This window comes from Psammomys obesus, unplaced genomic scaffold (genome assembly GCF_907164565.1).
Source record: "Psammomys obesus unplaced genomic scaffold, mPsaObe1.curated_primary_1811, whole genome shotgun sequence".
Taxonomy (NCBI): domain Eukaryota; kingdom Metazoa; phylum Chordata; class Mammalia; order Rodentia; family Muridae; genus Psammomys; species Psammomys obesus.
In genome coordinates this window covers 18,447,480-18,468,693 of record NW_026595981.1, presented here as the reverse complement: position 1 = coordinate 18,468,693, position 21,214 = coordinate 18,447,480, and the positions used below count along the sequence as shown (strand labels likewise).

Genomic DNA, 21,214 nt, shown 5'->3' with positions numbered 1-21,214 from the left:
AAGGATTGAAAGATTTGTAATAGCAAAGGAATATGCAAATGCTTACATATAAGATACTAAATTCAGTAAACTTAGCTAATATCTTGCTTTGCATTGCAAACAATTTTGTATGTGTGATGAAATGAAAAACATTAACTGAAAATACTAGTATAGTAATATTAAAATATAAACATTATATATACATTATAAAATGAAAAATATTGGTATAAATAACACATTAGTACATAGAGATTGTTAGGCGGTTCTAAGAGACTATTGATTAAGAAAAAAAAATCATAGCATTTGAGAGACCTGGTTACTTGAAATGGGAAACAAAGAAATTAATGCCAAACTTAAGAAAAAATATCTGTGTTCATTGTTCCACACTAAAAGTAATTACCAGAGTAAAAATAAATTTCAATTTAATTTAAAGTGTTATTTTAACTATTTCTACAGATTTATAGTTGAAAGAATTCCAAAATACTACCTTCTGTGCTATTTTACTAACATCAGTATTTAATATAATCAGTTCTAATAATAGTAATGAATAGAAATAAAATTAAAATTAAAAAATACATTAATTCTGAGTCAGACATAAGAAAACACGATATAAAAGCTGAATATGGGGTGAGTTCAGTCCTCAGGACTCGGATGGTAGAAGGAAGAGATTACAAGTTGTTCTCTGACCTCAACATATAACACACATACGCACACATGCACAGAGATATAATTTTAAAAATAGTTTCAAAAACACTAGTTCAAGAGCTGAAAAGGCTAAGTGGTCTCCATGGGAACTCACATATACACAAACACATGCACGCACACACGCGCACACACACATATAAAAACTTAAAAGGCTAGTCCAAATAAAAAATGTTAACAGGTAACAAATATGAATACAGATCACAAGGACATCTACATGTTTTATTTAAAATGTCTACTTTTCTCTTCCATACCATTTAAAAATTTTTTTCCATAAAAATTTTTGGTTGTGTCAGCAAATCAGAACTAATGAGCTGCTTTCTTCTTGTATCAAGAAGAAACTTCAAAAAAATTAAAATGAGACTAATACAGCAAAGTGAATGTTGGGCCTAATATATGTAAATGAGATTGTCAAAAATGTTTTAGAAAGCCTTGGTTGAGTTCTCATATCTGGATAGTAATAATATAGAGGTGATTTGTTCAAACGAAAGAATGTAATGAAAACGGAAACTTCCTCCAGATTGCTTTTATAGTAATTAATTTATTCAATAATATATAGTAAGCAAAATATACAGATAAGATCAACTTTACATCCAAATAGCTTAGTCTAGATTGATACTCTATCTCAAATGCCTAAATATTTAAAATTTAGGCAATGCTACATTTGGAATCTTCAAACGACTGATTACAGAGATAATGTCCTGGCATTCCAAAACGGTCCAATATGAAAATACAGAGCACACTAAAGCAGCCCTTACCAGGACAGAGGAACAACAAAACAGCAGCTATCATACTAAAAAAATGCCAACCATTTTAACAGAACTATTTCTGATTTAATTTTACAAATAAACCTCAGCTACAGGATAAAATAACTTGCCTAAGTGAACTATCTAGCTGAAAGTGACCTGTTTTCTGCCGTTAGCTTGAAAGCTGGACTCGAATCTGTTTTCTGCAACTACATGAGTGAACACTGTAGGACCCATGTTGCCTCTGCCCTGTTAGTTAACCCTCCAGGCAAGCAATGAACTCATTGTCTTTTCTTCCTCACACCCACAAGAAAATCCCACACCCTAAAACATTTCCTGATATTTACAATAACAGGCTATATCTCACAAACAGAAGAAAAAATATGCTGCACATAAACTTTTAAATTTTAGTAATGATTCACAGGATGATTGTGATTTTAAAGGGTTGGTTAAGGGGGGCAGGGGACCAGCACTCAAGACAGAAAAAAGATGAGAGCGGAACAAGGCATTTTTTAGACATGGCACTACTGAGTCTACCAATTTTAGTCCTCCTCCATCTCAGATAAAGCTATCACATTCCCAGTATACAAATTAATTCACATATCTAGAAGTAAGTTCAGTAGCAGCTGGAGTCACCAAGAAGAATTCCAACTATACTATATGAAAATTGGGACAGGCAGCACCTGTCCTTCACTGAGTTAGCTTCACAGCAAAGGTCGACTTCAACACTGACAAAACCAAAAGGCAAAGCAACAAGAGCATGGATTTTAGTCTTTTGATTTTGGTCACCTTAAATCTTTCGACATGCAGTACTCAAAGCTATTTTTCTAAAATCAGTGGGAGTCTGTGGGACATAAAAGCTCAGAAAAACATATACAGCATTCAGCCTATGTAACCTATAAATCAGGTCTGGTGTGGGTCATCTATCTGTAATTTTAGCACACAGAAATGGAGGCAGCAAAATGAGTAGTTCAAAAGTCCATCCCCACCTATATAGCAAGTTTTTTAAACCAGCTTAAACTACATGGCACCTTGTCTTAAACAACAACAAAGTGTGTATCAGATATACAAGTGGTACACAGACATACATGCAGGCAAAAATATCCATATACATAATATAGGCACACATGCACAGCATAGGAGAAACCGAAAAGCATGGAATCAGGGAGACAGTTTCAGATCTAGTTACTAACTAGCAAAGGATTTGGGGCACATCACCCTAGAATATCTTTCTAAAAATTTCAAAGTGTAAAATAGGAGAGATGATAAGTTGGCCAAGGAGAAGATTAAGAATGCACTTAAATCTGAAACTCTCTCAGCAATGCACAAAGTTCACGTGTGTAGTGAGTGGTTAGCATAAGAAAACAACACATGTGATCCTAATGCGCTATAATAACCACCCCCTCCCCATCCCTGTGTGCTCTTTAAAGTTTGTCTTCTTTTAGTCAGTCAGCAGACAACGTGCTGGAAACACGATCAACTTTAAAAGATCTAGAACACGGTATAAGCAAGCCTCTGGCACACCTGTGAAGGACTGTGCAGATTAGCTGAAGAGGGAAGAACTACCCTAAATGTAGGTGGCACCATTCCATGGACTTGGATATCCCACTGCACAAATGAGGGAAAGCTAGTGGAGCATAGACATGCTTTGTGCTGTCTGTCTGTACCATGACCAGCTGCTTTATGCCACCAGAGACTGTAACCTGGAAATGAACCAAAGTAAACACTTCCTTACTTAAACTGCTTTGTTGGGAAACTAATACAGTTAGTTAGTTAGTTAGTTAGTTAGTTAGTTAGTTAGTTAGTTAGTTAGTTAGTTAGTTAGTTAGTTAGTGGTTGGCTTTATGACAAAGGGTCTTGTTGAATACCTAGAACTCACTACTCCAGGTTGGCCCCTCAATCTCTAAGTGCTGATGCAGTAGATTATAAATATAGGCTACCACATATACCAAGTATAGCAAGGTGTTATTCTTTTAAGTAAATTCACTAATATACACAAATTCATTATTTGATTAAAAATGGTCATTCACATTTTCAAAAAGAGCAAGAATGTGTTTCCCATTGTTAGCAGTAAACAGTGTGTTTGGTCAAGGTAACATTAATATAATTTTGTGTCTGTGAAAAATGCTACTTTCCTTGGAAGTAACCATAAATAGACTATGGAGTCCTATTCTCTGAAGCTCACTTTTGAAAGGTACCCTAAAAGATTTCAGAGCTTTTTATTCTTGCTAACTGATCAAAGTCTCCATAGTAAATGGATAAACAGACAACTTTAGTTCATAGTGAACGACTCACATTTCAAAGCAGCCTTATCTGTGTTACATAAGCCTACTTTGAGGCAAACAAATTAAGAGTTTAACAGGGCAAAAGATAGAAGTCTTTTGTAACTGAAGAAGGGAATCCTGTAAGAGAGCTGTCAGCCAGCAGGGCAAAGTTGCCTGATGACTGGATAAGCCAAGACCTCTGGCTTGGTAATGACGCTTTCTTGAGACCATTTTTCATCCAATAGCGTACATCTCTTAAGGCATGGGAACAGATAGAAAACTTGTTATACCATTTTGTAGGAAACTGATAGCAGGTTTTTAAATTTCTATATAAATTTATCTTCACTTTTATTGAACAGATATTAGGAAAATGAAATTTCACTTTATATTTTTTCTTTCAAGAATGTATACATTAAAAAACATAAATAATTTAAATATACTTTAATATTATGTCGCAATTTAATAATCTCCAATTATTATAAAAGAACATTACTTTTAAAACCTCATTTATTACTATTAATTACTTAAGACATTTAAACATATTCCTCCAACTATATTTTATAATTATCATGACTGATAAGCAATAAAGTAAACACTACATGCAGGACCTTACTCTGGTACTGAAATCAACAGTGTAAAAAGAAAATACCCTTAATATCTAGTAAACAATATTTATTAAAACATGGGTATTTTTTAAGATTTGTTTATTTTACATATATGAGTGTTCCATCTACATTTACACCCACCAGAAGAAGGAATCAGTTCACATTATAGATGGTTGAGAGCCACCATGTGGTCACTGGGAATTGAACTCATGACCTTTGGAAGAGCAGACAGTGCTCTTAACCACTGAGCCATCTCTCCAGCCCCAAAACATGGGTATTTTTAACATACTTAAAAACTGTTAAGTAACCTACTCCTATCCTCCCAGGGCTTTATGATCCTTTGTGATCAAACTTTTCCTTCTACTCCTGGCTATCAATTATGACAGTTTGTGTTCCAGGTAGTAATACAACCCCAATCCCATAAGTGGGAAAAAAAATTCTACATTATTCAAAGGCAAATGAAATTCAGTCTAATACAATTTTATGATGCTTAAAAGCAGTAACATTGGTCCCTGCCATAGGCAGATAGGTTACAAAGCAATGGAAGAAAAACAGGAACTGAAGTCTACAAACAGGACTGTGGGAACATGAGCAAGACCCTAGAAAAATAGGTAAAGACTAGAATCAAGCTGGGCAATGGTGGTGCACACCTTTAATCCCAGCTCATGGGAGGCAGAGGCAGGTGGATCTCTTGAGTTTGAGGCCAGCCTGATCTACAGAGCTAGTTCCAAGACAGCTGGGGCTACACAGAGAAATCCTGTCTCAAAAAACTAAACAAACAAACAAACAAACAAACAAACAAACAAAAACTAAGCCTAGACTCCGGTATAACATAAAACAGCATTAGTAAAGGGAAAATGGCCATGAGTGGTGATGGCACACACTTTTAATCCCAACACTGGTGGCAGGGGCAGGTAAAACTCTGTGAGTTCAAGGCCAGCCTGGCTTACATGATGTATTCCAGGGTAAGCCAGGGCTACAGAAAGAAGAAGGAAGAAGGAAAGGCAAGGGGTGGGGGAGGGTAGAGAAAGAGAGAAGAGACAGAAATAGAGAGAGAAAAGGGGAGGGAGGGGAGGTATGTGAATTCCAGACTGACCATAACACACAATAACAATCATCACACTGACAAGACAGAAACAAATACAACATAATAAAGATTGATGGACTCTTAAAAACAAGGGTTACTAGGGGATTATATGCTGCAAATACCAATTTAAAATACTAAAGAAGGCTGGAGAGATGCTCAGCAGTAAAAACCTTGGCTCTTCTTCCAGAGGACCTAGGTTCAGTTGCTAGCATTGGCGAGCCTCTCACAGCCATTAACTGTGTATCTCAGTTCCAGAGGGTCTGATGACCTCTTCTGGTGTCTGTAGGCACTGCACTTGCGTGATGCACAGACAAGCAGGCAGGACACCCATACACCAAAAATAAAAAATAAATATCTAAAAATTAGTATATAGATAATCTCAAAATAATAAGTTGCCAAAATTACAGTCATTTAAAATACATTTTAAGGTATTATAAATTTACAACTAAATTATATAAATGCAGAGCTCTATACCAATATCTTACCAATGCAGTATTTTCCAAACTGGTAGCAAATCAATTTTCTCAGCATCATGTAAATATTTACCATGTGCACAAAGGTTTTGCTAACCAACTAAGGAACTGTCTTAAATAAACTATTTCATAATAGTTTTCTAATAAATTTTCTACATGGATATGTAATTCTAGATTTTAAAAGTATAAAAGTCAACTTTGATAAATGCCACATGATATCCAGTATTTTGTGGAATGATGACTATGAATTATTCCAGTTTTCAAAGGAAAATATAGACTTAACAAGTCCATTTCTGTGCTAATATTAAGATAGTAACAACGGACACCCACCTCAGTGTGTCTCTGATGGAGTGCATTATATTCCTTCTTCAGTTCTGCTTCTCTTTCTTCAAGTCTGCTAACTGCAATCAAGATACATATACTTAATCAAAACAAATACCAGAAATTTACTTTTAAAAGTCTGTCTTTAAAATGTGGGGTAGCCGGCGTTGGTGGTGCACACCTTGACTCCCAGCACACAGGAGGCGGAGGCAGGCAGATCTCTGGGTTCCAGGACAGCCAGTGCTACACAGAGAAACCCTGTCTGGAAACCCCCCACCCCAAAAAAAAAAAGTTTGTGTGTTATCCATAAGTTTTAGCAAGTTTAGCCTTAGTCGAGGACTCTCTGTGAGATTCTGCACAAAGTGACCACCTTTCACCATCCTCTGAGAAAAGAGTACAATGCTAGAGAGGTTCTGTAACACACACGTATCGGATCATCCTTTTACAGCTTTTTATATGATAGAGAATTTAAAAACAAAAATCACATATCTTAAACTTGTGTCAGATCCCAGATGGTTGATTTCAACTATTTTCGAGTACTGAGCTCTTTTTTTTCAGAACTAGCAGGAGGACACCTCACTTTTAAGTATTCTCTGCTTCAATTGAGGCTTCTTGCTTTCAGGGACTCATCTTCTTTTATTTAGCTCCCTCTGCTGGTAGCTTTTGTGAAGTGCACTGATGCGGAGCAGGTTCACAAAACGCTTTAAATATATCAAAACAAAAAGGGAAAAGTTTGGATTCAGAGAAACAAGTTGTCAGAATAGGATTTTCAAGGAGACTGACAGAAAATAGAAGTAATTCAGACACTGGGCTGACCTTTACTGAGCAAGTCCCAGAGAAACTGCTGCTACAGTAAACCAGAGCTACAAGGCAAGGGTTGACCAGGCAGCTAAAGGAGCCCGCTGTGGCTAAGGGCAGCAGATAGTCACAGTGCTTGTGCTGGAAAGCCATGGTTAACTGGAAGTGTTCCCTACGTGTCTGCACATGAGCAGAGCTGTCACTCCACTCCTACGAACTCCACTCCAAATCACATAAACATGTGTATATGCTGCACGTTTACGTGTGAAGTACCAAATAAAACATTAACATGCTGCCAAGTTTTGGGTTTGTATACATTTGCCTACCAGGATTTGTTGGAATGTCTTAGGAATACGTCGTTATTCCTGAGAACTCACACTTTTTTTTACTGCAGTTTGTTTGTAACTCAGGCCTGTATGTCTTTGGCTCATTAAATTCACACCATGTTCCACAGCATTTGCGGAGTGCCCCTTCTTACTCCAGGCAGGTAATGAGCACGTCTACTGTTGATTTTAGGCTGTGGCCTAAAGCAAGAATAAGCCACTAACAATACAGATGCATTAGAATAACACAACAGATGGTGAAACCTGAAAATTTGTGTTGTTGCTCATTTAAAACAAGAATATATGAAGAAAAAAACCTAGGAAATACATGCAAATTGTAGTTATCTAGTAACAAATTTTTCAAAATAAATATTTTGATTAGTAAGAAAAAAGTATAATGGCATTTATTTATGTGATGGCATTTATTCAGCACTTAATGCTCTTACAAGGACCCAGGCTCAGTTCCTAGCACCAACACCTGCCAGTAAGTCCAATTCCAGTGGTTCTGATGCCTTCTTCTGGACTCCAAAGACACTTGTACGCACACACAGTAGCTCGCAAACATGTGTATGTACACACGCACACACATACACTAATTACTTAAATTTTATTTCTTTCACAATTTTTGTTACCTCTATATATGTTCTGTGTATACGGGAGGGTTCACATGTATCCCACAGTAGTTTGTGGAGGTCAGAGGACATCCTGCTGCAATTGGTTCTCTCCTTCCACTACATGGGTCCGGTGGAATTGAACTCAACTCAGGCTTGGTAGCAAGTACCTTTAGACTAACTAAGCCCTATTAATCAATATTTTCATCATAATGTACACCCAAAACAAACAAACAAAAAGAAATACCAAGCCTAAAATAAAAGCCAAGTATCATTCATACACTTCGGTTTGAAATGCATTTGAGAAGAACTCCACTATTCTGTCAATTCACTTGAAATAAATTTATAAAATGTGTAGTAATACCACACTGATGTGATGCATCATGAATTGTCCTATAACTTGACATAAAACGATCTTATTCTTGTATTATGATAGCAGCATTATTATTACATTCAATTTAGAGAGGACACTATGGCAATATGGCTAACTTACTAAATGTCACAAAGATTCTTTCCTAATGTAGGGGTCTAGGTCCCATACTATACTGCCTTTCAAGAAATGCTACTTTTAGCCAGGTATGTTAGTTGGATCATACCTAGAACCCAGCACTTGGGAGATGAGGCAGGATGCTTGCTGTGAGTTTGACATTAGCCTGGGTTACCGTGAATTCCAGACCAGCCTGGGCTATAAACCTAGTCTCCAAAGAAGCAAAAGAAATATTCCTTTGTGTCTGTCTTGTCTGATTGAACCTCCTGTTAAGATCCCCTGGGGGTGGGGAACTGGAGAAACGGTGCATGGTCAAGAGCACTCACTGCTCTTGTAAAGGACCCAGGTTCAGTCCCCAGCACGTACATGGTGGATTACAACCATTTCTAACTCCAATTCCTGGGGATCTAACACCCTCTTCTGGCCTCCACAGGCGCCAGGCATATGCCTTGCACACAGACACACAATGCAAGCAAGATACTCATACACAGAAAATAAAAATAATTGTTAAAAAATTTTCACTGAGGAGATGAGAGGCAAACAAAATTCTCCTCTATTCTTATAGGATAACTCAATCTCAAAAACTTAAGAAAGCATCAAACTGCCAAGTGAAAATGCATACTTGGCTTTGGGCATTATCAGAGACTATCCTCCTTTGGATATGGCTTGTCCCCAAAGTTTATTGTATAGCAGGCTTGGTCCTCATGGTGGCAGTGTTGGGAAGTGTTGTGAGCCCTTCCCACAATAGAGATGAGGACTGGTGAAATCTCTCGGTGATTAGAGAAATTGTCCTTGGAAGAGATTAAGGTAGCTCTCATCAGATAGCTCTCATCAGATTTCTGAATTCTCATAAAAGCAGGTTGGAAAGAACCTCATCCCTAATTGCCCTCTGGCTTACTCTTTTGAGAGACTCCCACATATGCTTTCAATGTAGTGTTGTCATTGGTTACCAAGTCTATGGCAGAGGCCAACAAATCCCAACTCCTATTTCTTCCACTTTGGACCTCCAGAACTAAGAACTAAATAAATCATTTTTTTATAAAGTTGGTCTGCTTCAGATATTTTGTTAATAGTAATGAAAAACATTACTATTAAAATGAATAATCAACATACTATAGCTCAAATTGGCTAAAATAAGAAATATAAGACAACACGTGCTTGCTAAAAACGGGTACAAGTAATCCAAGTGTGGTGGCGCATACTTGTAATCCCAGAACTCAGGGAGACAGAGACAGGCAGACTTCTGTGAGTTCAAGGCAGGCCTGGTCTACAAAGCAAGTCCAGGACAGCCAAGGCTATACAGAGAAACCCTGTCTCAAAACAAAACAAACAAACAAAAAGGGTTACAAATAGAACTTTAATATATTGCTGGTAGGGGTAAAATGTTACATTCAATTTCAAAACAAGCTGGGTGGTGGTGGTTCAAACCTTAATCCCAGCATTTGGGAGTCAGAGGCAGGTGGATCTCTGTGAGTTTGAGGCTGGCCTGGTCTAGGAAGTGAGTTCCAGAACAGAGAAACCCAGTCTTGAAAAACCAAAAAAAAAAAAAAAAAAAAAAAAGATCAATTTGAAAACAGTTTAACAAGAATAAGACCAAATATTTGTCAACCCTATGACAAAATTTTTTAAAGATTTATTGTGTATACAATGTTTTGACTGCATGTACATCTACATGCCAGAAGGGGGCACCAGATCACATTATAGATGGTTGTGAGCCACCAGGTGGTTGCTTGAAATTGAACTCAGGACCTTTAGAAAGGCAGTCGGTGCTCTAAACCTCTGAGCCATTTCTCCAGCCTGACAAAATATTTCATTGTAAGAAATATATGTATGTATCCATTATTATAGTTCAGATATGAAATATATCTCAAAAGCCTATGTGTTGTAGGCTCTTTGGAAAAGCGACTGATCAGATGTCATCAATAGGACCTACAGTACCAATACACCCAACCCTGATCCAGCTAAAGCAATGAAGCCAGTCAAAGTGGACTAAAACCTCTTAAATGATAATACAGACCTTTTCTCCAGTGAGTTGCTTTCATCAGATATTTTTGTCAGAGTGATGAAAGCTTATTACCACACACCCAGAGACATTAAAAATGGTGTTCAATCATTCAAAGTTGAAAAGAACATATCAACCCATAAGAACCCATAACAAAGTGGAGAAAATGATCACATTCAGGAATACTATACAAGAATGAATGAATTATTTTCAAATTTATCATGGATAAATGTCACAAATATGATAACAAGAAGCAAAAACTAAAAAAATACAAAAATAACACAAAGTGTTAAAGAAATGGCAGTGGTTACCTCTGAGATGGATTTAGTTGCCTATTAACTAACCATCCCACTCCAGTTCAACAGTGTGCACCTATCTATTCACCTAGGACTCCCTTTAGCTTGAATATTCATTTAATATGTCCTCTAACAACTGCTATGTGTTATGCATATAGCTCAAGATTTAAACAACCTACCTGGAACCACTACAAACAAATTGCATTATTCAAAATTTACAGCTGAGAGTGCAAGCATGCTACCGTAGTGGAGAATTATAAAAGGAAAGAAAGAAAAAAGGAGCAGGTATGGAAGGATAACTAGAATTATTCTTTTAAAGGTTTTGTTGGAAATTTCCACTAAAAAAGTAATATGTATATCCTTTGATGCAACAGTATTCTTTTTACCCTAACACACTTGCAACAATGCCAAAAGGCATAAAAGTGGACAGCCTATAAACATGTTTAATAATGCTAAACTGGAGTTACCCAATGTCATCATTAGGAAGTGAAATGAAAGTCACCTGACAGAATATCATGCTTTGCTATCCTACTGCTACTTGACTTCGGTAATTTAACCTCTCTGCACTCATTACTTTTAGTGACAGTACATATTAGGGTTAAATGAATTATTATTTGCAAAAGGTAATGAGTAATGCTGGCATAAATATGTGTGCCAAACAAAATACAGTAATTAAAGGTGCTTCTTAAAGAGAGTGAGGTCTATCTGAAAATATCAATACAGGATGTGCCTACCAGTAAATGGACAGGTGCTGAAAACGTATCCTAGAAAATAAAAAATAAAAAACTAGACCAAGAATGGTGGTGAACATAACCTCAGCCCCTGGGAAGTGAAGGCAGGAGGATCACGAGACTAAATAATGGTGAGTTAGTTCCACACCAGCCAGAGCTGTATCATAATACTTCCGTCTCAACAGGTGAACAGGGGCTGGACCCAAGTCTGGTTCCTAACACTCACACTGGGCAGCTCACAAGTACTGTAATCCCAGTTCGAAAAAGATGTAATGGCCCTCTTCTGGCCTCCACAGGTACAAATACACATGTGTTTACACACACACACACACACACACACACACACACACACACACACACACACTAAAAGCCAGGCAGTGGTGGCACATGCATTTAATCCCAGCACTAGGGAGGCAGAGGCAGGGGGATCTCTGAGTTCAAGGCCAGCCTGGTCTACGAAGTGAGTTCTAGGACAGCTAATGCCACACAATGAAACCCTGTCCCAAAACAAACAAAATAAAAATTTGCATGAACAAGAAATAATATAACAGGTCATTATATAGCTATGTGTCTTAACAATACAGATATATTCTCAGAATTGCCTCACTAACCAGTTCCAACACTGTGCAAACATACAGTGTACTCACACAAGCTCAGCTATGACATCACTAGGAGATAAAACTTCACAGGACTTCTGTGATAAATGCTGTCCACCAGGCTGGAACATTTATTATTTAGTCTGTAGCGATATAATGCTCATTGCTTATGTGCTACAGCAAACAGTTAAGTTTAAAATGTACTTTAGCTTATAACCATGTATTAATGTTCTTATAAAAGGCATTCTATCACAGAGCCGTGCTTTAAGTAGTTAATGTTTTTGTTACTGGGAGTGCACCTCTGGCAGTTACTTTCTCCTTCCTAATGCCTACAGAAAGTACAGAAAGTTCCTAGACCAAAACAGCAGATATTTTGTGTTTTCTTTACCTGTAATATGATCTAAATACCAGTATTACCTTCTTAGGCACATGTATACCCCAAGTCATATAAATATCATACAATATGATTATAGAAATATATTAATTATGTACTATATACATATGCTCAGATCTTATTCCAAGATCAATAATACAACTTCAGAAGCACTCATTCTTTTCTGAAAATACAATAATTCCATACAACATATTCAGTAAACATTGAGTAACAGTAAGTAGTAATACCATTTCTGAAAATACCTAGTAACACAGGGAAAAGCCACCTTGAGAGTCCTGAGTGCCACTGAGGAACCATTAAAGGAAATTGGAGAACATAAGAAGAAAAGGGAAAGTAGGAAGGAAAACCCCATCTCAGCAAGACCTGTACAGATCCCCCACGGCCTCAAGTACGATAAAATTAACCAACATCTATGTTGCAGTACATCTAAGATACATTAAAAGATCATTCTTGTTAATGAGTAAACCCAAACTTTAAAAAGATCTCAAGAAAACCTTAAATTCTTATGATTATTATACGCATCAAGACTATCTATATACAACCTAGCATTAACTGGAAATAAACAAGAATCTGTTTATGACTATCTATCCTCAAACAACAGATAACCAATCTGCCTGGTCTTAACTGCTCTTTTTCTGGGGAGAAAAACAAAATAAAACCACAGGGTCTAAAAGGGAACAGGGGAAGGAGCAAGAAATAGAACATTTAAAAAAAATCTAAAACTTCCCCCTCTAATAAAAGCTAAAGGAGATACTTTAGCTCATTTTGAATGCTCTTTCTATCCAGCTTTCCAAAGAGCACGAGGATATGATTGAGGCAGGAAGAGCCACCTGCTCTGCCGGCTCAAAATCAGAGCTTACCTCCTTAGATTGGTGGCCTTTGCCAAGTTTGGAACACCTTCCATCTCTGTTGTCTTCTGCCCCATCAGACTGCTGATAGGCCTATGGGGGGAAGAAAGAGAAACAGACCTGCTAGAATGCCACATCAGACTATTATTTGCCTTCTCAAAAGGAGTCATTACTTCTTATTGTTCATGGAAGGCAGATAATCCAACTGTTACTGGACCTCAGAGGATTAACATTGGCCTTTCAGAGATTCTCCAACAATTTAACATCAAAATCCCAAAAATAAACAAGAATCAAGTGCTGACTTAAAAGTAAACAATCTCAGACAACACATCAAAACAGTGATAGAAACCTGTCCTTGACCAAGGCCTTCACCACATCACAAGATTTTCAGAAAGATATTACACGTCATTAATCAAAAACAAAACGTTATTTTAAAACTCTCATGAATCAGTGACCCTTAAAAGAGAAGGGTGGTAACTTCAAACAGTTCCAGTTAAAGACTTCTGACACTCTATGTCACTGCCTTCAAGACGCCTCCCGTGCCATCCACAACAGAAACTTGGTTTATTTCCATCCTATAGTCTCCACATTCTACCTTGGCACATATACCTATTAACATCCACATGATCGCAAAACACTTCCTCATAACATACCAAAACCAACAAAATTATTTCCTTAAATTTAATCTTCTAAAATTATAGAAAGAGGGCTTGGCATCTGCTTTACCCATTCATCCCTTTATATATTTGAGGAGAAAAATCAATTAATTCATTTTCTAATTAAATGACCAGAAATCCTTTGGTCTTTATAAAAATTAAATGGCTGTGATACCTTTAGTTCCAGATATTAATTATAAACCACACCTTTAATATTCTCAATAGAAAACACTATAAAAGTGGAAGAGCCCAAATACAAACAATAGACATAAAACAGCAGAAGGCAGTATTACCAAATGATACAGAAGTAATGACTTTTACCATTTGCATAATTCTACTACACTGACTTTCTGCTTTGCTTTTTATATACAGGCTTTTTTTTTAAACCCTCAAATAAAGTTTATTAAATACACAGATTTCCAACCCTAAAAGAACTAGACTCAAATTAAAATGAATTAAAAACAACCCTCTGCACAATTAATTCCAAGGTCTTCTTTTCAATTAGAAAATATAAATCGAAAACTTCTAAAGTTACCTTTTAAAATAGCACATGCTTTAAACAAAACCACAAATTATCAGTTATCTAACTTTATTGCTCTAAAAATTATTAGAAGAGATTTTTCTATTGACAAGATAAGACTAAAGACAACTTGTTACAATGTTATTCAGCTTTTTCCAGTTTCTTTTTCTTGCAATGCTGAAGACTAAAGCTAGGGTCTTATTTACACTAAGCAACCAAGCTACCACCCAGCAATGACCCTGCCCTCTTTTCAGAATATTAACATTTACTGCAAAGACCAGCAAAGGAACTGATAAAGATTTCATCATCCTGAGAGTTCAGGCTCTCTCAAATAGTAACACAGGCATGAAAACAGACCCAGTGAAATTAAAACTATTTCTCTTCCTTCTGAGGTGTGAAAATTCTCAACTATCAATCATCTCATCAACAAAGGTCTGCTTGGAGCCATTTATTCTTTTAAAACAATGTGTCAATGGCTGTATTACTTTTACATAGTCTCCAACTAATGAAGTGGCTATTCCTTTGACAAAGAAGTTTTTTCCTTCCAATAGCAAAGTTTCAAGATAAAGGGTTAGAGCATCTTACTAGACTAAAATATCAAATTGAAAAGGTAAATAAATGCCTAAGTGAGGTATAGAAAGGACAGAAAGATCAAAGCAAGTTCTAACACGTTTTTAGTCTTCAACATTTTCCATTTAATATTTAAAAATAAATTTTTCAAGCCAAGCATGGTAACACAAGCACTGGGGAGGAAGTAGGCAGATCTCTGTGAGGTCAAAACTAGCCTGGTCCATATAGTAAGATTCTGTCTCAAAAGAGCTGGAGAGATGATTCAGCAATATAGGAACACTGGCGGTTCTTGTAAAGGACACAAGGCAGCTCACAACTATCTGTAACTCCAGCTCTAGGGGATCTGAGACTCTCTTCTGACCTCTAGCACTAGACACACAAGTGGTGCACAGTCATACATGCAGCAAAACACCCACAACTCAGAATTAAAAATTAAAAACCAAAACCAAAGGATTTATATAACAAGGAAGCAAGGCAGAGTTAGAGAAGAGTTTTCAAATAGCTTAAAAATCCATGCTTCCAGGAGTGGTGGCTAGCACATATAAGCACTTGAGAGGCAGAGGCAGGTGGATACCTGTGAATTCAAAGCCAGCCTGGTCTACAAAGCAAGTTCCAGAACAGCCAGGGGAAACACAGAGAAACTCTGTCTCGAAAAACCAACAAACAAACAAATAGAAAATCAATGCCATCTAAATCTATTTTCATCATGATAAAGGCAATTACCATGGGACCTCAGGACAGTAATCTAAACTAAGAGCTGAGTAGGGCAATCAATTCTGAAGCAAGTAGCCTAACAGGAAGTCTGTATCTGCTCTGAGTGCTAATGTGTTGTTAACAATGTCCAAAATCAGAAACGATAACAGCACATAAATACTATGAAGTACTAAACATGATCATATTCCTTGACCAACTTCCTTAAATATATTCTAAGAAAATTATAACAAGAGGGAAAACCTATAGATGTGAAACAGTATTTACTGTAATATGTTTTACTCTATCAGAAAAAAAAAGTCCGTCCAACCAATCAATTAACTAACCAGGCAACCGGTCAAATAGTAGAGGAAGCTTTGGGTTTTACGCGTTTGTTTTGATTTCCCTATAAAGTCCTCCAACCAGTGAACTACAATTCCTACCTGGCTCACATTTACCTTTACCTTTCTCTCTCTCTCTCTTTCCTTTTCTTTCTTTCTTTTTTTAAACAGGGTTTCATAGAGCCTGGAATGGCCTTGTACTCACTATGTAGACCAGGCTAGTCCTGAACTCCTGATTTTCCTGCCTCTACTTTCCAGAGTGCTAGGATTATAGGCATGAAGCATTATACCAGCCTATTTCCACCTTGATGCATCCGTGATTCAATGAAGGATCTGACATAGTTTTCAAGACTGTTATTAGATTTTGGTCTAGGAGAAAACTTTAATGTGATAATCAAGTCCAAATATTGTTACAACATTTGCCTCAAGTTTCTGAACAGGCAAGATTTAGGAAGGAAGGGAGGGAGGAAGGTAAAGAGGAAGAAGAGGAGTGAAGGAAAAGGAAAGGGAAGGGAAGGAAAGTAAGAAAGAAAGACAACAAGCAAGCAGTGACAGCACTTTGGAAGCTAATGCAGGAAAATTTCTGAGTCTGAGACCATGTCTCCCCCCCCCCAAAAAAAAAAGAGAGAGAGAAAAAAAATGTCTGTTACATAATTCTTATTAGATGGAAAAGCATTGTTATTCAGGAGAAACAAAAATGATTAATAGGTGGCACAGGTTCTAGGTGTTTAAAGAATTTACACATTTAAAAATTGATTAGGAGGCCCAGTGAGATGGCTCGTGGGTAAAGACACTTGCTTGGCCAAGCTGATGCCTTGCAGCCTACAAGGTGGCAGAAGGGACTTTGCCAAGTTGCTCTATAGCCTCCAAATGCAGGCTTGGCGTGTGCACATGCACATATGCACACGTGCTAAATGGATGTAATTAAAAACTTAAAAACTGATTAGGGCTGCCAAAAGATCTCAGGGTTGTAAAGACATTGCTTGAGCCAGGCAGTGGGGGCGCACACCTTTATTCCCCGCAGTTGGGAGGCAGAGGCAGGAGGATCTCTATGAGTTCCAGGATAGTAAAGGAACACAGAGAAACCCTGTCTTCAAACAAACAAACACCAAAAATCAAAACAAAACAAAACCTAAGATATTTGCTTGGTTGGCCTAGTGGCCTAAGTTAGACCCCAGAACCCATGTAAAGGTACGAGAGAACTCATCAACAGAGTTATTCTCAACACCGTGTGTGCTGTGAAAAATTAAGTGTGTTTGTGTGTAAAGATTATACAATAGAGAGATACTTAAGGTACAAATTTTATTGTTGTAAAAACAAATAGAATAACTAGATGGCTATAACCCTAACCTTCTTTCCCCCTATCTCCTCAATACTATGATTTCTTTGAACACAAGGGTCTTCAACTCTTCTGCACCATAACTGTGTTCATACTTAACTGTGCGTAAATGTCTATATTTAGTTGACTTGTTCAATATGTGGCCTAGAAGATAAAAAGTCATAAAACAGAAACAATGAATGTAGAAGATATTTTCTGATTAAAAATAAATTACTGCCATACTATGAATGGCAAAATTAATTAGCTGTAAAGTTTCCAAATTGTATTACTTCAACTTATATATTTCTTATCACATACCATATATATTTCAGATTCCTCTTAAAGAATCATGAGATGGAGGCAGAGGAAGCCTCACCTAACTCAGTAGATTAAACTTATAACCAACCTAGTTTGAAGGAGTTTGTAAATATCTTGAGATTAACACGAACTTCAGCTTATACATTTTCCTGACTACAAATTCAGAACTTAAAAAAAAAAAAGAAAAGAAAAAAGAAACATGAGATTTCAATTAGCAGGAGTTTCACTGTTACTCTTGGAAAAAAAAAATAAAGCACTTTTAAAATGTTTAGCTTACGTTAGATAAATCAAAGATATTTCATATTAGTTCAAAGTTTGAGAGAAGAACAATCAGAAATCTCCAAATTTGAACATTCTACAAAATTGTGAACCAAAAAAACAAAACAAAACTTTTTAACAGACTTAGCTGTAGCACCCTTTTTAACCCATTTTATTTGGGTTTCCTTAAGCCTCTACCTCCCATCCAGCCCCCACCCCCACCCTTGGTAAGAGAGAAAGAAGGTTAAAAGGGAAGGGGATGTAGACCTCTTTCTACTTAGTTCTTGCTGGTTAGGGTCGTTGGGTTCTTTGGGGCAGTACCAATTTCAGTTGTCAGGATATCTAGTAATCCAGCAAGTCAGCAACAGCAACCAGCAAATGCAGCAGCAAACAGTCTTCCTCCTCCGACCGTTACCTTGACATGTTCTCAAAGCCTCCTTTTCACTCTCTGGCTCTGGCATCTATACCCTCTCGGAGTCCTCAGAACTCCACTAACCACAGCTGGCAAGGACCACGCCCTTCACAAGAGAATTATCAGCAGTGGATAAAAGCTGCTCCACATCCCACACGTGGGATTAAAACAAAAACCTGCTTACAGAATATAACTGAGTTTTAAAAAAAAAAACAAACAAAAATCCACTATACGTAGTGGCTGGTGATGTGGTTCAGTTGGTAGAGGCAACTGCTACCAAGCTTTATGGCCTGATTTCAGTTCCTAGGACCCAGATGCTAAGATGGAGAGAGCCAATTCCACAAGCCTCTGCAGAAGCTTTCCTCTGTACCACATATGCACTGTGGTACACACACACCCCCTCAACCCAAATAACTGTCATAGAAAATTTAAGCTGTGGGCAATACCCTTTAATTCAGTTCCTATTTCTTTACCTTTTCTTGCTTTCACATAGAAAACAACCGCAGCCAAAATTTCCCCTTTAAAATAGGAAATGGTCTTCAGAGCAAAAGTTGGACTTGTAAAGACTAATTTAAAAAGAATATCTACTTTGAAATGCACCAACCAGAACTAACAAACTCATAATTCACAACTAGAGACTCTCTACTGTACAGACAAAATAAAACAAACAAACAAAAAACAACCTTAGAAACTGTAGACAATGTGGCACCTATAATGTGCAAACCTACAATCTCAGCATTGAAGAGACTGAGGCTGGAGGGATGGAGAGTGTGAAGGCAGCATTGATTATATCTCAATTATATTGGATTATTAATTGATTATATCTGTGTAAAAAAATGCAATGAAACACAGTATAACATAGTCTATAGAAATTTATCGCCATCTCTTAAAAAGCTCAAAAGCTTATTCCACCAGTGGTGGGTGGCACAGGGCTTTAATCCCAGCACTTGGGAGGCAGAGGCAGATCTCTATGAGTTCGAGGACATCCTGGTCTACAGAGCTAGTTCAGGACAGCCAAGGCCACACAGAGAAATCATGTCTTGGAAAGACGACAACAACAAAAACAAAAAACTCCAAGCCGCCCCACATTAAACACACACACACACACACACACACACACACACACACACACACACACACTAAAAACCGAACAAGAACAAAGACAAAAACTCTTATTCTCAGGCCTGGATTCCCTATCTTTTTAAAAATCAAGGGCCCTGGAACCAGAGAAATGGCTCAGCAGATAAAGATATATGCTGCCAAGCCTGATAACCGGAGTTCAACAGCTGGGGGCACATGTTGGAAGGAGAGCACCAACTCCCGGAAGTTATCTCCGACCTCCACAAGCATGTCATGGCACATGGGCATAGTCACATGCACACATACTTAATAAAATATTTTTCAGTTAATGGCTGAGCCAGTGAAATGGCTCAGCTGGCAAAGTACTTGACATACACACATGACGATTTGAGTTTGATCTTCAGCACCTATAGGTAGAAAGAGAACTGACTCCACAAAGTTGTCCTCTGACCTCCACACCTGTGCAACAAACACACCTCTCTCTCTCTCTCTCTCTCTCTCTCTCTCTCTCTCATATCCTTTTTTTTTTTTTAAATAATGGGTAAGTAAGGGTTGGGGAGACAGCTTGGTAAAGTTCTTGCCTTACAAACTTGAACACCTGAGTTCCCAGAACTCAGTTTTGTGAAAACATCAGGTGTGAAGATATGCTTATAATTCTAGCACTGAGGAGGCAGAGACAGGGGGGATCCTTGGAGCTCTCTGGCCAATCAGTTTAGTCTAATTGGTAAGCTTTAAGTTAATAATTCTCTCAAAGGAGATGAATAACATTTTCTGAGAATGACACTCCAAAGACATGTGTAAAGCACACTAAAAAAAATTTTTTTTGAGAGGCTTTAGACTTATGCAGGAAATTTGGGGGAGGTAAAGCTAATAAAGGGCCCCCAAAAGGTCAAAATATTTTTGAAAAAGAAAAAACTAGCCAGGTATGGTAGCCCACACTTTTAATCCTAGAACTCAGGAGGCAGAGGCAGAGGCAGAGGCAGAGGCAGAGGCAGAGGCAAAGGATCTCTCTGAGTTTGAGGCCAGCCTGGTCTACAAAGTGAGTTCCAAGACAGCCATGGCTACACAGAGAAACCCTGTCTGAAAAAAAAAAAAAGCCAAAACCAAAATCAAACCAAAACAAACTGGGAGCCGGGGATGTAGCTCAGTTGGCAGAATACTATCTATCATGCATCAGGCCCCAGAACCACACAAACTGGGGTGGTGGCACACAGGCCTGTGATCCCAGCCCTTCAAAGAAGAAACATGAGAATCAAGAGTTCAGTGGCTTCAACCTATTCCTAGTCAACCTGGACTATACATAAGACCCTGTGACAAAACAACAAAAGGATCAGAAGGGCAGTAAGGGAGGACAGACAGATTGCTTTCTATTTCTGTGATAAACACGACCAAAAGCAATTTGGGGAGGAAAGGGTTTATTTGGCTTAGTCATCCCAGTCATAGTCCATCATGAAGGGAAGTCGGGTTAGGAACTGGAGTCAGAAACTGAAGCAGAGACCATAGAGGAATTCTGATTACTGACTTTCTCGCCTGCTTTCTTATACAACCCAGGAGAACCTGCCCAGGGCTGACACTGCCCACATGATTAATCAAGAAAATGCCCTTCAGACTTGCCTAAAGGGCAGTTTGATAGTGGCATTTTCTCACTTGAGGTTTTCTCTTCCCAGATGACTCCAACTTATATCAAGCTGGAGAAGGAAAAAAACAAACAAACAAACAAACAAAAAAAAAAACCAAAAACTAGCCAGCACATCTGATCCCTAGTCAACTTGACATATATCATTATTA

At 37.7% G+C, this 21,214-nt stretch overlaps 1 protein-coding gene across 5 annotated transcripts in view; it reads right to left on the bottom strand.

Annotated features, from left to right (window-relative positions):
• Positions 1–21,214, bottom strand: part of Spag9 (sperm associated antigen 9) — a 122,403-nt gene that overhangs the window by 79,939 nt on the left and 21,250 nt on the right. For all 5 annotated transcript variants that reach the window (XM_055619852.1, XM_055619855.1, XM_055619853.1 and 2 more), the window contains exon 3: positions 6,187–6,257. In XM_055619852.1, coding sequence (XP_055475827.1) covers positions 6,187–6,257 — 71 coding nt within the window. The remainder of the gene's footprint in view (positions 1–6,186; positions 6,258–21,214) is intronic.